Below are 16191 nucleotides of genomic sequence, written 5' to 3'. Positions count from 1 at the left end.
AAGATAATCAGACAAATAAAACATTCCTTAACTTTATTAAACTCTGACATCAAATCTACCAACAAAACACTTCAGTAAATAGATCAGATAAATATTCTTGTCTTATAACTTTTAACTTACATCACAGCTCACTGGAGGAATGAGTGGAACAGACTCAGTAACCTGCAGATTTGTTAGTGCTAAGTCATTAGGGAGCTTTAAAAGAAGACTAGACAAATATATAGATGAATGAGAGAGAAAGAGATATTTTCATGGCATGCTTAGTCAGCTATTAAAAGTAAAGGGATTAAGAGGAACTTTCAGAACTAGACTGCCTTAGAGATGCCAAGGGAAGGGTGACTACTGCCTTGCCAGTCTTGATTCTTGTCCCCTTCCACACTGCAACACTGAGTTTCAGTGGACTCTTAGGGGCCAGACACTCATCCTCAGAAGTTGCATTGACTATCACTGGAGGGTCTGTTCCTCTCACTCTCTTGACATACAGGCGAATGTGTGGAACGGAACGCCAGAACCTGATGGAGATTAGAGATTGATTAAGTTATAATGGTGCAAGGTATAAATATGACGGAGTGTAACTAATTACCACATACCTGTTTCTCACCTGAGCCTGAAGAAGTCCGAAATTTGTTGAGTTTAGCATCATGATTATTAGGTTACAATTATGCATGATAGTTATGAGGGAGTGTAACTAACTATAATGCACCTGTTTCTCAATAGAATTTGTGGGGATTAGAAGTTTATTGAAGTTATAGCACCTCAATGATAAGGTCTACAGTAGTTATGAGGGAGCATAACTAACAATAATCCACCTGTTTTTTTTTTTTTTTTGCCAGAACATGTGGGAATTAGAAATATATCAAATTAGCACCTCAATAACAAGGTTAAGTGGTATATGGAAAGGTTATGAAAGAGCGTAACTAACTATAATGCAAGATACAACTGAGTAAACACCCTCAATCTTTTCACTCGCAAGGCCTCACCTGCCCAGTGTTGGCATCCACTTGGGCTTGGGAGTGTGGTGTTGTAGGTTGTTGTGTCCACTACCTGCCTGCACTGCATTGTTTACCACCACCACCGCCACCTGGTGCTCCTTTGCCACAGTCTTGAGTCTCACCGCCAACTGGTTTAGAATTGCAAGACCTACAGAGCGAAAGAGAGAGGGAGAGATGCATTGTTTGACTTCCTTGCTCTGTTCCTTGCTCTATTCTATCACCCTCTCCCTCTCAAACATGTCCTTATTGTTGGTTTGCTTTCCTTACTTATTCCTTCCCTTTGCTGTATTCTATATATTTTCTCTTTCCTTCACTAATGTGGTTTAATTGTCAGTTTCCCTCTACATATTCAACATTTTATAAAGCAAACAAGTCTTTTTAAGCAACTGGAACACTGGCCAATGGTAACAAAATTTAACTATGAGAAAAGGCCCGCTGAGGTGCCACTCCTTAAAGAAAAAAAGGACCAAAAGGATTATCCACAGTAAAATTTCAAGTTGAAGTCATAGGAAGGGAAATACAGAAACAGGCAGAGTTCCAGAATCCTGCTTCACTGTTGGTCTCTCCTTCAACAATTTGACATTTCATATGCAAAGATGTTTAAAATGTAAATATTTGACGATGCTGGTCAGTCACCTTGCTTGGAGTCTTCCTTGGTGATGAGAGGCAGCATCACAGAAGCCAAGGAATCAATAATCACCAGTTTAATCTTGGCCAGGTTACCACCTTGAGCTCCTCCCTTACCCAGTCGGCCACACCTCACAGGAATGAAAGGCTGAGTGGCGATCCTTAGGGCAGCAAACACTTCCCATATATCTGATGCTCCTGTCACCTTGATGCGACTCAGAGCATTGTCCACCACCTGTAAAAGACAAGCTCATGTCAATCAGGTTATTAGTGCCAAGTCATTAGGGAGCTTTGAAAGGTTATACGAGGCTGGCAATCTCTCACAGGGTACTACACAGCATTTATACCAGTGAAGAAAACCATAAGAGTCCATGAATATAAGAACTAACCATACAGGCCAAGGCAATGCAGAGGGGAGGAAGAATGCCTTTTAATTGCAGGAAAAAAATCATTCCTAGTGAAGCCAGAATTCCCATTAAGACTGTACAAGTGATTAGAATATCAGATTTTTAAATGTTTGTTCTTAATAACAAGCATAAGAGCAACCACACAGGCTAAGGCAATGCAGAGGGAAGGGAAAACTTGCCTGTGAGTCATGGGGAAGTGCTTCTACTAAGGGATTCATTGTGAGATGGTTGAGGCCGCCCACAGGATCAACAAAGAGGACACATAGGCCTTGTTCCAGTGCAGCGTGGAGAGCCAACTGAAGGCAGAGAGTGGTCTTGCCCTCCCCAGAGGCTCCACATACCTCCATCACCTCTCCTGTTGTCAGGCCGCCCTCTAGCAACTTGTCCAGCCTGAGGCAAAGAAATGCCTGATAAAGCCTGAATTGCCGAGTGATTGTGGTTGTGGAAGGATATGGATATTTGGAATTTTTATTCTTAAATGTTGCAGGAGTACTGATCAGAGTGAAGAGGTGACAATGATTAGATAGATAAGGTTTGATGAGTCTTTGTGGAAAGATTTTGCATCAATTTAGAGTATTTGTCCTTACATGACATTTGAGAAAGAGGAATACAAAGAAACACAAAGGAAACCAGACATCAACATCCCTACTTGCCCTCATGAGACTACAGATTCTATGAGTTGGAAGAGGAGGAGAAGAAGGAGGAGGACAAAGGTGCCAAAGATGCCAAGTTGTTCTCAGTTGGTGTTGAGCTGCCTCACATTTTACAGCCGGTGGAAAAGACTTGGGTGGTACAGATGGCCTCCTGCAGCAACTCCCGGCCTGACACAGCAAACACAGAGTGGTGGGTGATGGCCACTCGGCGGATGCTGCGTAGCTCCTGTGGCCGCAGCAGAAGAATTAGGTTAAGTTGATTGGGTTCAGTTAAGTTATAGATAGGGATAATACTGAGATGATATTAGCATTTTCATCTGAAGGTCAAATTAGGTTGGGTTTATATTCAATCAGTTCCCTAATGTCACTGTTCATTTTACTGAATACTTGTTTGAAAGAAAGCATCATATTTTGGCTACAAATATTTATTGTCTCAAAATCGGTAGGATCTGGTTATTTCCATAATACCCTTCAGTTTTATGGAGTATGGCTAAAGACTTCAGCATACAGTTTGAAATGACCAAACTGTTGCTGTGTCAGGGCATTACGGCAGTAACTTTAGCCATTTTGAGACACGCTTTCCACCCACCCAGCATTAACTTTGCCATCCGCATACACCCATCCAATATGAAGCTTCCCGGACGCGGCCCAGCCATCGTTGAACCCTACGTCTCCACTAGTGCCGCCACCCACCCTGTAACTGACTGAAGCTTCCCTGGCTAAATCCTCGCAGTCTCTGAGCATCAGGTCCCTCACGCCCCTCACGCCCTGAGCTTCCAGCTTGGCCACCACCTCGCCTGTTAGGGAAGGACATGCCCCCGCCGCGAGACGCATTTCTCTGTTCTCCGTCACTTAGATATTCAGGTACACAATCGTTCTTCTTTCGTGTTTTCCTTCAGACAGGTATTTGTTCTCGTTCTTGCTGTTCTATATTGTTCTTCAGGCCAACAGTTGCTCTTGTTTCGCGTTCTCCCTCAGGTAAACATTTGTTATTTGTTCTTGTTACTGTTATCAAGGCCGCGATGATACAGTGATCCTTGTTCTTGCTCTGTTCGTGTTGACTTGGGATGGAGAAGTCCTGTGAGAGTTTAACGTTTGTGCGGGAAAAAATGTAAATAAAAAGGCGTCATTATGATAAATAAATAAATATATATATATATATATATATATATATATATATATATATATATATATATATATATATATATATATATATATATATATATATATATATATATATATATATATATATATATATATATATATATATATATATATATATATATATATATATATATATATATTTATTTATTTATTTATTTATTTATTTATTTTCTTTGCAGAGTAAGAAAGTGAGATAAAATTTATCCTTTGGTCTCTGGGTCGCTAACCAAAACAGTCATGGCGGCGGCAGCGGCCCAGCGGGACTTTAAGCTGCCGTGGCACACAATTCGCTCCTCTTTTTGTCTAGATGGAAATTTCTGCGAGGTGAGGCTTGTGCTGTGCTTTGGCTATACTCCTGCGTCTGTGTGACTAATTATTTTCCCTGTAAACTTAATAATTCCTTGAGTTATGTACATGTAAACAAACTCAAACCTTCCCTTGGGCATAAAATTCGTATTCTTGCAGAGAAGTAAATGCATCGAGGCTGGGACAGGTCACAACACTCTGTCAACAGAGAAGAACCTCCCTGCCTTTCATATGGTTATTTATGTCATGTGTTTGTCGGCAGGGAGACGCAGGCGGGACAGGAGAGGACCTGGACATGGTGATCTGGCTTGTGAACCAACATGGTGCCGGCCAGACTGTGCTGGACCTTGCCCTGGATGCCATCTGGGGCGCCCTCAGGTACTGGTATGCGCGCTCTCACACACACACACACACACACACACACACACACACACACACACACACACACACACACACACAAAGACCTCATTAAAGCTTCCATGACTGTTTCTACCCAAAAGACGCTCCATCAGCCCAAATTTCTGGTCTCACTTCACAACCTACAATGCCAGCAAGAGCAAGGATGATGAGGGAAGTGTGGAAGTGATGTCTCGAGTGTCCAGTGCTGTGGGAGAACTGTACAGCAGCGCCACAGCTTTCCTGCCACAGATACACAGGTAGGTGCTCTCTCTCTCTCTCTCTCTCTCTCTCTCTCTCTCTCTCTCTCTCTCTCTCTCTCTCTCTCTCTCTCTCTCTCTCTCTTTTCCTCATGTTATCATGTTATGTCCTTAATTTATCCCACCACTTCTTTCTCACTCTCTCTCTTCCTCTCTGACAGGTGCGAGATGCTGTGTGAGAGAACAGGTGCCAAGTATGAGGAGTATGTGCCAGGGGGTCTAATGGAGCACTTCAAGTTGCACCTAAGAGCCACACTGCACAGCCAAATGCCAGCCTCCTTCACTCTCCTCTTCCAGAAATTCTATGCTGCAGCCTTTAAAGTTTTCTACCATACTGAGATTGGAAGTCAAGGTGAGATAAAATCATTTAGTTGTGTTGGATAGGGAAATGTTGTAGGTTGGTTATATTCTTATTTATGGCTTTTTAGTTTTTACTTCATTATTCTTTTAAATATGAAGTACAGTGAAACCTCAGTTCTTGAACTTAATGCGTTCCTGAATATCGTTTGAAATCCAAAATGTTAAAAAACAAAACTATTTTTGCCATATGAATTAGTGTAAAATGGATTAATCTGTTCCCAGACACCAGCCTACCCTGTCTTAGCAGCTTATGACAGATGCTCCCACAGCCAAGGTGGCTGCTTCACAGCATCTCCAGCTCACAAATTATTTATCCAGAAAAGATGTAGTGAATGACCTTAGTGACACAGAACTCATCAGAAGATACTGTTTAAATTGTGCAGGTATTCTCATTATCACTGATCTAGTGAGGGAAGCCTTACAGAGGGATACAGAGAGGAGCAACCGACTTACCGCCTAAACAAAGGTGATCATAACACTTAGACATCTTGCTACTGGGAAAAGCTACTGGAAAAATGCAGTTGTGGAGTAGTGATGGCATTGGAGGTTATTGAGAGAGCCACAGGTGGCTCAGGATTACTCCTGAGCACCAAAAACTGTTTATTTGTGTAGAGGCTTTTTCAGCGGGATCACATTTACCTTATTTCAATTTGAATTTCTGTCTTACACCCTGTGTCTCTCCTCCAAATATATAAAAATGAAGTAAATATTTATAGAAACTAAATTAGTAATAATTGGCAGCTTTTGCTATGTCTTTTAATATTTGAAATCAAATAACTTTATTCTAGAACTGAATTATGGTACCACAACCGAAGCAACAATGAGTTCAAAATTTTGTTCAAAAAGGGAGGCGTTCAGTAACTGAGGTTCCACTGTACTATACATAATTCCCATTAGTATTACCTTCCATATTAATATTACTAGTATTTTGATGCAGTTTTAAAATTTGGCACTATACAGTAAATTCTTGTACTCACTTCACTTTGCCTTTCTCACAGCAGAGGAGTCTGAGGAGACAACTGAGGAGGCCATCCAGTGTGGGGGCTGTGAGGCGTCGTCTGATGCCTGTCACTGTCAGGCCATCACCAACACCTTCACTCAGGTCAACAGGTAAGGTACCTTGGTGTGTTTTTGTCCCTCTCTTCTTCTATCCTGGCTATTGATTCCTTTCTCCTCTGTCCATCATTTTCATTCCCTGTCTTCCTCTATCCTTTCTTTTCATTTCAGCATTCTTATTGTATTTCTTTTGTATCATTTAGCATTAAATTTAGGTTTGCTGTTGTGATGTTGATCAGCACTGAGACTTTCTTCATATTAGTGTTCCTTTTTCCTCTGCTTACCACTGGACTTGAAGACTACTTAGCATTTCTATTGTGATGTATCTACAACTGAAGGTGTGTGGCCAATTGGTCAATGAGAAGTCTGTTTTCATTTTCTTTATTACAAAACTTAAGTTCTTCACAGAATAACAGAGTTCGGCACCGAGCAGTCACACAACACACTTGTGCTGCTGTCTCTCTCTCTGACTGTTACGGAGGTAACATCTAAACAGGTTAAGCACTGATGCTTGACTCACTGCTCAAATGAAGGATAGAAATCTCTGAAGCTGAAACTGTGATGTCACTACTTGTAATTGTCCAGTAGTAATGCACTTGAAATTCACTCCACATGGTTTAAGGTGCGGTTAATGTTATCTGTGACCAATGCTGATGAGTGCAGACAGCAATCTCCTGTCTGGGGTTAGAGCAAGGCTTTACAACTTGCTTAACGAGCTTACCAGTATTCGTGCATTCGTTATGTTTCTAAATCATACCTCTTACACAAATAAGTGAGCTGTAACTAATACTAGCCATATAATATGTAAACTTTTAACAGCAGTTCTCTCTTCCCCTTGAACATTCTACTTCTTTGCTGTCATTTAGCACCATGTAAGTGTGTTTTAACTTATACAAGCCATGGAGTGATGTAACCTTTAATTTTAACCCCAGTTCTCTCTCCTCCCACAGACAATTGCTGGAGCTGGACTTGTTAGAGAGGCTTGCAGGCGACATGATTTCCTCTCAGCTTCTCTCTACCATCACCTCCCACGTCACCTCCACTTGCAGAGATTCCTATGATCAGTCTCGCATCACGCAGCTAGAAAAGGTGTGTACTGTTTTTACTCGTAAGACTGTCCCTTTCCACCAGGGACCAACAGGGCTAAGAGTGTGAATGGTGTGTGTGTGTGTGTGTGTTTTTTTTTTTTTTATGTAGGAAGGACACTGGCCAAGGGCAACAAAAGGATAGAAACCGTAGGAGGGTAGTTTGGAAATCAAAGCTTTGTGCCAGACTCTATCAAAAGCTTTTGATATGTCCGAGGCAACAGCAAAAGTTTCACCAAAATCGCTAAACACAGCATCCAGCTTTGGATCGAAAATGAGGATAGAGAAAGTAGGAGGGAACAGAAAAGGGGCTACTGTCAGTTGCCTCAGACACCTGAGTTTCAGTGAGGAAAAGATGATGAGGTTTAGAAGAGGAGAGGTGGTGTTCTACAGATTGAAAATTAGATCTTAGACCGCAAATGTTGCAGAAGTTAATGAAGAAAAATTTGAGGGGGGTGTCAAGACACTTAGGCTCGTCGACAGAAAGGTAGTCCGACCTGGGAACATTTATTGTTCCCTTCCCCAGATGGGGACTCCGAGGCTGGTGTAGGCTTTGCCATGATGATTTTAAAATTTTTGACTGAAGGGTGTGTGTGTTATTAGGTGCTTGTAGTTTTGTGTGGAGGAAGAGAGTTGTCTTTAGAGGGCAGGCTGTTACTGCCCCCTTGTGTTGTGAGCCACAAAGGGAAATGTTCAGTGAGGTCACAGCTGGGTTTAATGATAAGTTCACAGCACCCCCTGAACAGTGCTTTAGACCTCACTGGGAGTAATTATCGTTTCGGCAGGTGTCTACTGCCTCCTCCTGTGTGTGTGTGTGTGTGTGTGTGTGTGTGTGTGTGTGTGTGTGTGTGTGTGTGTGTGTGGTGTCTTGCTTGGATTGCCTCGTGTAGGATTGCTTGATATATAGTTAGATAGATTTTCACTTTACTCTTTGCAGTGGGTGGAGAATGTGGTGGTGGGGTGGCTGGAGGTGGTGTACTGTGGTGGTCGAGGGAAGCTGTCATCTGCGGAATCAGCAGTGCAGAACATGGTGGCTGAGAACCTCCACCAGACCTACATGACAGCACTATACCACACCTACACCACCACCAGGATTGACCAGCTCTTTAACATTGTCATTGGTGAGTCTGAGGGGTGGGGCAGGACTTGCATATGGCAGTCCCTGTATAAAACATGCCTGCCTATTTCCACATATCATCCTCAGCCATAAATCTATCAAATCTTGAGCTCCCTAATGACTTGGCATTAACAACCCAATTTCTGAGTCTATTCTATTCATCTACCACTCAGAAAACCAATTCCTTCCTATCTCTTTTTTTAAATCTAACTCTTTCAAGCTTTAACTCATTTTTTATTCTTAGCTGATTACTGATCTTAGGAAATTTGCTTTTGTCACCCTTAATAAATCATCATATCTCTATTTTAAATCTAACTTCAGTATCATACCTCCACCTAATCTTTTCTCAATCTCCAGAGTACCCTGAGTCTCAGCCAGCTCTTGAAGACATCAGGGAGTGTCTGGACCGCACACACCTCAGAGACCGTCTTGTGGAATCCCTGCGTTCTGCTTTTCAGGTCTGTTAGATTATGTCGTCACTTGATTAACATTCCACCATTCAGTATTTCTCAGTTAGTCATCTGTTATTAGAGGGGACAAGTTGCTCAGAAGACATCAATGCTAATACCTCTTTTTCCTTCACCAATTCACATGCACTAGAATAATGAACTTGATTCCTCTGCCTCCACCCACAGACTCGCCTTCTCCACCCTGGTGTGAACACAACTGACGTCCTTCACGCCTACATTTCTGCCATCAAGGCGCTAAGGGTTCTGGATCCCAAGGGAGTGCTGCTGGAACTGGTGTCAGAGCCTGTGAGGTAGGACGAGAGAGAGAAAGATATTACAGGAATGATTTATTAATTTGCCACAGTAGAAGTCACGTGGTATAACTCAGACACAGTGTATTACATTGTGACAAGCCAGATATAGACTCGCTGTAGCCTGAATCACCCATAATTCCATCTGATTGTAACAAAAACCCAATTATTAACTGGATTTATTAAGTTGGCACTATAGAAGTTCTATGACATAGCTTAGACACAGCGCACTACACAGTGACAAGCTCGACATAGACTCCCTGTGGCCTGATTGACCCATAATTCCACCAGATTGTAACAAAAAGTCAATTATTAACTGGTCCTTACTCTAAACAATACCTTCCCAACAGGCAGTACTTGCGAGGTCGAGAGGATACAGTGCGCTACATAGTGACGAGTTTGACTGACGAATGTTGCTCTGAGCTGTCTGAGGAGCTGATGGTGGCCACTCCCTTGGTGCTGGATGACTCCCACAGTGATGAAGATAGTATGGAACACTGGGACACCTGGACACCTGATCCAGTACATGCCCACACCTGTAAGCACACATGTTCCCAATCCTTAGTAGTCCAGTCTTTATATTTCCCTGCAAATGCTGATCTTTTAACCTTCCTGTGGGTAATCAGCATTGGTATTTGTGCTGCATGGCATCCTAGGCGGTCCTCCAGTAATTGTGGAATTGTACAGATACATCTGTACAGATTGTACAGATGTCTTTCAACAATTCATGGTTCTCATTCTTGATTTCCCCAGTGGTGATGAAAGGCCTCACCATCATGATTCTTTGCAGCAGATCGTCTTTGTGTCTGGACATCTTATGCTTCTTCCCTGGCCAGAATTTCCTCTTCAAATTTGATTCCCAGTCTCCATCCATACCACGTTTTACCCTTATGGATGCAGTGTTTTTGAATATGTGTATAGACATTGCCATATCTCAGCTAGAGACACGCCCTCTTCATGGAATGTGACAATTCATGTCTTCACCATGGACATGTGTTTTCCCTCCCATGGTCAACTGGCTGAGGCATGCAGGTGCACGTATTGAAGCATTCAAAACTGTGCACAAGGGGAGAGAGAGAGAGAGAGAGAGAGAGAGAGAGAGAGAGCGTAACTTCCTGTGTGGGGCTTGTAGCATGCTTGACAGGGCCATTGCAACAGAGTGTTGCTAATACTCTGTAGAGTTATCACATGTCACCAAAAACTCAGCCATTTCTTCAGTCATGGTAAATTCAGCTGGTAAAGTCATGATAAAATTTACTTTTGTCCTAATTGCATCCACGGTCATTGTGTATACAAGGTTTCCCAAAAGTATATGTCACATTACGACACTTTATATCTTAATAACTATGAAGGATTTCAAACCCACCCTGGTGTGTGGTTTCTTTCCTTCTTTTTCATGTTGAGTACACTCTTTTGTGCTGTGTTTTTTTGTTTTTATTTTGAGGTTGTTCTTGTAAGTGTATTTTTCGTGATTTTTCTTTTTTTTCTCGTGTATAGTTTCATATGTTTTTTTGTTGTCATTTTATACTTTCTATTACCATTTCCTCTTGCCACCCCACAGTGAAATCCAAGTCACAGCGCACGGCAGACATCATTTCCATGCTGGTCAACATTTACGGGAGCAAGGACGTGTTTATTACCGAGTATCGCACTATTCTGGCCGACCGCATCCTCTCCCAGTTCAGCTACGACACAGAGAGGGAGATCCGATACCTGGAGCATCTCAAAGTGAGGTGAGTGTTCTCTGGTCTCAGTAACTTTAGGGTGTTCACATTACTAACAGAAGAAGTGCCCTTGAGAACCTAGTTAACCATCTCAGTTGCCTTAGAAAATTGTTGTGTTGAGAAATTAAAGCCTTTCTGAATATGGGCTAACATACCAACACACCATTCACCCATCTCTCTTTCTGACAGATTTGGGGAGACGCTGGCACTTCTACATAAGTGTGAGGTGATGGTGAAGGATGTGGCTGACTCAAAACGCATCAACCAATCCATCAACTCAGACGAAAACCCACGGAGGGAGAAACAGAAATTCCCGGTGTCTTGCATGATTCTGTCTGCGCAGTTCTGGCCGTCATTCAAGGAGGAGCGACTGCAGTTGCCAGAGGAGGTGCTGAAGGAACTGGAAACTTACACTGAAGCTTTCCAGGAACTTAAAGGGAACAGGACTCTTAACTGGAAGCACCATCTTGGCCAGGTTTGTCTGTGTGTGTGTGTGTGTGTGTGTGTGTGTGTGTGTGTGTGTGTGTGTGTGTGTGTGTGTGTGTGTGTGTGATTGTCTTTTTATCATAGAAATTTTTACAGGAGAAGCAGGTGTACACATCTAGTTTTGTGGAACCAAACCTATCATCCTACATTTTTTCCAGTTTTGGTATATGGATTGAAATATTCTTATGGCTTTTTTTTCCCATTATATGTATACTAAGCCAGTTTCCTTCATTAAAAAAAAGAGAAAAGTCAATAAAATCTTATTATCTAACAACCTTCCATGCAAAGGCACAAGTAAAAATCTTTCCACTAACACTATTTTCTCCTTTTGTCTTCCCCCCATTTTTTTTTTTCCCCCCACACATAAAATGAAAAACACATCCTTTGACAACCTTCCATGCAAGACACAAGAAAGAACCCTGCCACCAACACCCTATCCTCCTCTCAAATACACAATAAAACACTCCCACTAACACTATTCCCCACCATGCAATTACACAGCCACTAACACTCCATTCCCCTTCTTTTTTCCTTCTTTCCACACAACTACTACTAACTACTAACACTACTCTCTCACACAGGTACAGTTGGAAGTCGAGCTAAAACATCGCACTCTCTCGGTCAGTGTCACACCAACCCAGGCCACAATCATCTTCCACTTCCAGGACAGAAAACGTTGGACCATTGACGAGCTGAGCAGCGTCACTCAAGTACCCAAGACTGTCCTGAGGCGAAAGATTACCTTCTGGCAGACACAGGTGAGTGGCAGGGAGGCTGGGAACTGTTTGGGTATTGCTAAGTATGGTTTCTCTTGCTTACTCTCTCCCTCTTTACCTTCTGGCAGATGCAGGTGACTGACAAGGATGGCAGGGAGGTTGGAAACTGTTCTGGTCTTGTGTGCTTTCTCTCTCTCTTGCTCACACTCTCTCTTTATCTCCTGGCAGACTCAGGTCACTGCCAAGGGTAGCCGACGGTGCTAAGAGTGTGAGTGATGTGCATATGAGAATGTGGTGCTTTGTCTGGGCCACCCTGTGAAGGATTGCCAGCCTGGTACATAGATAGATAAATAAAATAACCCATAACAGTCAGAGAGTTAACAATTTCATGCATTTCCATCCAAAGGGAGTGTTGCAGGAGGTGGAATCGGATGTGTTTCTGTTGGTGGAGGGGGAAGGGGATGGGGATGAGGGCTTGGCGGCAGCAGCAGGGGCGGCCTCCCCTGACATCGCCCCCCCAGCCATTGAGGAGGATGAGGCAGAGAGTGTCATGGCCTCAGCTCAGGACCAGAGAGAGGAAGAGCTGCAGGTTGGTACTGGTGTCTGTTTGTACTCAAGGTAGACACCCTCCATGATTCAGAATAACTTGGACTAGTGAATTTGTGATTATTTAAATGTAAGGCAAACACCGTCCATGATTCGGAATAACTGTGGCTAATAATTTTTTTTCTTAGCTGTCATCAGAAGTTTTAACGGTCATAAGCCATATTGTTGAAATATAATAATATAATATAATATAATATTGTATATTTTTTGTGTTTTTATAGGTATTTTTATATTGAAGTGTATTATTACAAGTCTGTTCTGTTTTCACCATTGCTAATAGTCACAAGTTTTTAGCTCTAGTGTGTTTTTGTGTTAATTTGCATCATTCAGCAAGACTATTTCATGATTAAGTATTAGTAATGATGTCATTATGTACGCTCGCTGCAGAAGACAGTGACTTATTCATGTTAACATTTCCATAGCAAACACTGTTATGTTCTTTTCATACAGACATAACCTTCCCAAACTGTTATGTTCTTCCTTCATTCCTCAGGTGTTTTGGTCATACATTGTGGGTATGCTCACCAACCTGGACTCTCTGCCCCTGGAGCGCATTCACGCCATGCTCAAAATGTTTGTCCAGGGCTCAGTGGAGTGTAGTCCACAGGAGCTAAGGGACTTTCTGGATCGAAAAGTGCGCCAACACCACCTCATCTTCACCAACGGACTCTACAAGCTTCCCAAGAATTAAGCTGAATCTCCTGTAGTTCTTAAGTGGGCAGCAAATATTTGACCTTGTTTTGAGAGACTATATTTTGCAGTCTTGTCTACACCAGTGGACTCTACAAGCTGCTCAAGAACTAATAGTTGAGGACTTGTATGAGCATAATGACATTTCTTGGTAATTTCATACAAGGAGGTGCATGAATGGTTCCTGAATGGCTCCCGATTTCTTCACATTGAAGAGGACAATCATAGTTTAGTAATCTAAGCATCAATAAGTTGGTGCAGAGACCAGTCTGTTGAAGAAGCAAGCATTAAGTCATTTGGTGAACTCTGTATTGTGTGAAAAAGCTTACATCTGTTCCCATGTACTTTGGAAATTGACTGTTATCTATATGAAGAAAAGACCATTTAATGATGAGAAATGTGAGTGTGGACACCAGACTTTGGTGATGGGCACTGTACATTAGTTAAATTATTTGCCACCATGGAAATATGTGGTAAATCCAGATTGATAATATTACTACTGTACAAGAAAATAATGAGAAACATGAATCACTTGAATAGTAAATCCTCTGACATGTGCATTTTATCAAACCAAGACAAACAAGATTTAAAGAAGTGTATGTGAAGAGTCCCCCAAGAGGGAAAGTAACTGGCTACACAGTGATGTTATTGGTGAGTGTTATGATGTTACAGCACATTGGTCTTTGGTTTGGGATGTTGCACTATTATAATTGGCCATGCACAGTAATTGGGTTATGTAATTTGTACTGAATAAGAATTTCTACATTAGTTTTTATAAATATTTGTCTTCTAACCATTGTTCATTGTAGTAATGGTTGGTTTGGGTTATTTCTTTAGTTTTTATAAATATTTGCCTTCTAACCATAGTTCATTGTAGTAATGGTTGGTTTGGGGTATTTCCTGTTTGTAAATACAGATACAGATGTAGATATTAATATAATTTTTGTATGAATAAATACTAACCTCTCAGAACAATTACTGATATGATTTATTGTTATATATTTGCCTTGTTTGTTTTCATATATTTCCAAACTCATCCTTTACCTTAACATCACTCGTTTGACCTTTTTACCTTTCCTTTGGGACTGGCATTTCAGTGGGCCTTTTCTCTCTCTCTCTCTCTCTCTCTCTCTCTCTCTCTCTCTCTCTCTCTCTCTCTCTCTCTCTCTCTCTCTCTCTCTCTCTCTCTCTCTCTCTCTCTCTCTCTCTCTCTCTCTCTCTCTCTCTCTCTCTCTCTCTCTCTCTCTCTCTCTCTCTCTCTCTCTCTCTCTCTCTCTCTTTGTTGCTCTTGGTCTTACATAATAAAAGAAGAAAGCTCCCATACTGCTTCACATTAATCAACACAGAGGAAGTGAATTGAAACAAGCAACACCTGAAAGAATAACATCATATTCAACATACATATGTAGTAGCTTTTAAAACACTTAGGTACAATTACAAAACTGTAAAAAACATCAATAGACATTTCTCTCCAGATAAGTACATAAAACCTTAGAGTCCTGAGTGACTAGAGGATGGCTGCTGCGTCACACTGACTGGCCAGCGACGGTGGTGCAGGCGGGCCACTCCAAGGCATTCCCTCTAGAGTTGTTCTTGGTTACACTTTGTACATTTGTTGTGGTCTAGGGACTGCAGAAGCCTCAGTGTTTGGGAGTTGTAGTAAGGAATGCCAGGCTGTCTATTGGTGATAAAATGTTCAGCGTTATTCCTGTCCAGATTGCAAATTAATTAAGGAGTTTAAGTGACTGTTTTATTCCTGTGTGTGATGTTGAAGTGTTCCTCTGTACATTTGTTGTTGATTGGGTTATGCAGAAGCCTTTATGTTTGGCAGTAAGGAATGCTGAGCTGTCTATTGGTAAGGAAATGTTCATTGTTATTCTTGTTTTGGTGGGAAGAGAAGCCAAATTGCAAATTAATTATAGAGCTTAAGTGATTGTCTGGTTTCTGTGTGATGCCAGAATGTGGTGTGGCTTTACTGTCATGATAGGAGTGAGTGTTTGGTGGTGACATTGTTGCCAAGGAGCAGCCCAGACCGTCACTCAGCTGGCTGGCAAGGCGGGCGTATCACACTGGTTGGGTGGTGCCAAGGCATCGGTGCCACTCTCAGTGCCACTCTTTGTTGCACTCAAAGCAACAGGAATCAAGGGAATGCAGTGTTGCTCAGTGTCTGCATAGCATCTTATTGCTGCCTGTGATGGCACTGCTGCTCAGCTCAGGCCACAATTAAATTGTCTTGTTCTTGACTGTCATACAACCACCAGTGTCTGCTATTACTACTAACATTGAATGACGAGCCATATTTACATGTTTGGTCTATACAGTAAAATCCCTCTCATCCGGCATTCGAGTATCCGGCAGCTTCAAGTATCCGGCACATTTTTTCCCGAGCCTTAAAATCAATAAAAAATCAATGTGTACTCATAAAATTGATTAAAATTCCCGCGCTAGGCATACTTTGTCCCCTCGCCACCAGAGCACACTGCTTCGCACCACCCACGGCCCACTGCACTGTGTTTACTCAGTGACTCAGTCTCGCGTGTGCACTGTTTATCGCCTGATGCCTTCATCATGCTTAAAGTTGTAGAAAAGAGGAAGCGTGTTGTGCTTACACTTAAGCAGCTGATCAGATCAGCTGATCTTTGTTATGGTAAGATGCGTGAGTGTAGGGTGGTGATTGTGGACATAATTTCACTTCTATTCAAGTATCCGGCAACATTCAAGTATCCGGCATGTCGGTGGTCCCGTTGATGCCGGATAAGAGGGATTTTACTGTACTTCTTCAGCTA

The 16191-nt window shown here is 42.0% G+C and overlaps 2 protein-coding genes across 6 annotated transcripts in view; one reads left to right on the top strand and one right to left on the bottom strand.

The window, feature by feature from the left end:
- LOC135091884 (anaphase-promoting complex subunit 2-like) overlaps nt 1–14380 on the top strand; it is a 74968-nt gene extending 60588 nt beyond the window's left edge. Inside the window, exons 1-16 of one of the 4 annotated variants that reach the window (XM_063989941.1) lie at nt 3404–3543; nt 4023–4167; nt 4412–4527; nt 4650–4805; nt 4967–5157; nt 6164–6275; nt 7172–7310; nt 8244–8427; nt 8781–8881; nt 9059–9183; nt 9534–9721; nt 10745–10916; nt 11097–11382; nt 11975–12151; nt 12516–12698; nt 13209–14380. In XM_063989941.1, coding sequence (XP_063846011.1) covers nt 4081–4167; nt 4412–4527; nt 4650–4805; nt 4967–5157; nt 6164–6275; nt 7172–7310; nt 8244–8427; nt 8781–8881; nt 9059–9183; nt 9534–9721; nt 10745–10916; nt 11097–11382; nt 11975–12151; nt 12516–12698; nt 13209–13406 — 2415 coding nt within the window. In that variant the 5' untranslated portion in view covers nt 3404–3543; nt 4023–4080 and the 3' untranslated portion in view covers nt 13407–14380. Of the gene's footprint in view, nt 1–3403; nt 3544–4022; nt 4168–4411; nt 4528–4649; nt 4806–4966; nt 5158–6163; nt 6276–7171; nt 7311–8243; nt 8428–8780; nt 8882–9058; nt 9184–9533; nt 9722–10744; nt 10917–11096; nt 11383–11974; nt 12152–12515; nt 12699–13208 lie in introns of those variants that run through there. The other 3 variants (XM_063989942.1, XM_063989940.1, XM_063989943.1) reach the window with 3 other exon arrangements.
- On the bottom strand, nt 20–3513 carry LOC135091887 (DNA repair protein RAD51 homolog 4-like). Of its 2 annotated transcripts, none has more exons than XM_063989945.1 (6): nt 3298–3513; nt 2787–2905; nt 2206–2416; nt 1629–1854; nt 981–1140; nt 20–512 (listed from the first exon to the last, which is right to left on the bottom strand). In XM_063989945.1, the coding sequence occupies exons 1-6, from the start codon at nt 3511–3513 to the stop codon at nt 287–289; spliced, it is 1158 nt and encodes a 385-aa protein (XP_063846015.1). In that variant the 3' UTR covers nt 20–286. The 2 variants fall into 2 exon arrangements, with proteins under 2 accessions (XP_063846015.1, XP_063846017.1); XM_063989947.1 differs by having other exon boundaries at nt 3373–3513.
- Nucleotides 14381–16191: the final 1811 nt, after the last annotated feature.

Source organism: Scylla paramamosain, chromosome 38 (genome assembly GCF_035594125.1).
Source record: "Scylla paramamosain isolate STU-SP2022 chromosome 38, ASM3559412v1, whole genome shotgun sequence".
NCBI classification, from domain to species: domain Eukaryota; kingdom Metazoa; phylum Arthropoda; class Malacostraca; order Decapoda; family Portunidae; genus Scylla; species Scylla paramamosain.
The sequence above is the reverse complement of the archived record's forward strand: the minus strand, read 5'-3'. Positions and strand labels throughout refer to the sequence as shown.

Excerpts from the sequence above, each read along its gene's own strand:
- LOC135091887 (XM_063989945.1), bottom strand. The coding sequence starts at position 3,513 with ATGCGTCTCGCGGCGGGGGCATGTCCTTCCCTAACAGGCGAGGTGGTG. Across the intron at positions 2,906-3,297 it reads GGAAGCTTCATATTGGATGG|GAGCTACGCAGCATCCGCCG; the intron begins GTGTATGCGGAT and ends CTGCGGCCACAG. Across the intron at positions 513-980 it reads TGGATGCCAACACTGGGCAG|GTTCTGGCGTTCCGTTCCAC; the intron begins GTGAGGCCTTGC and ends AATCTCCATCAG.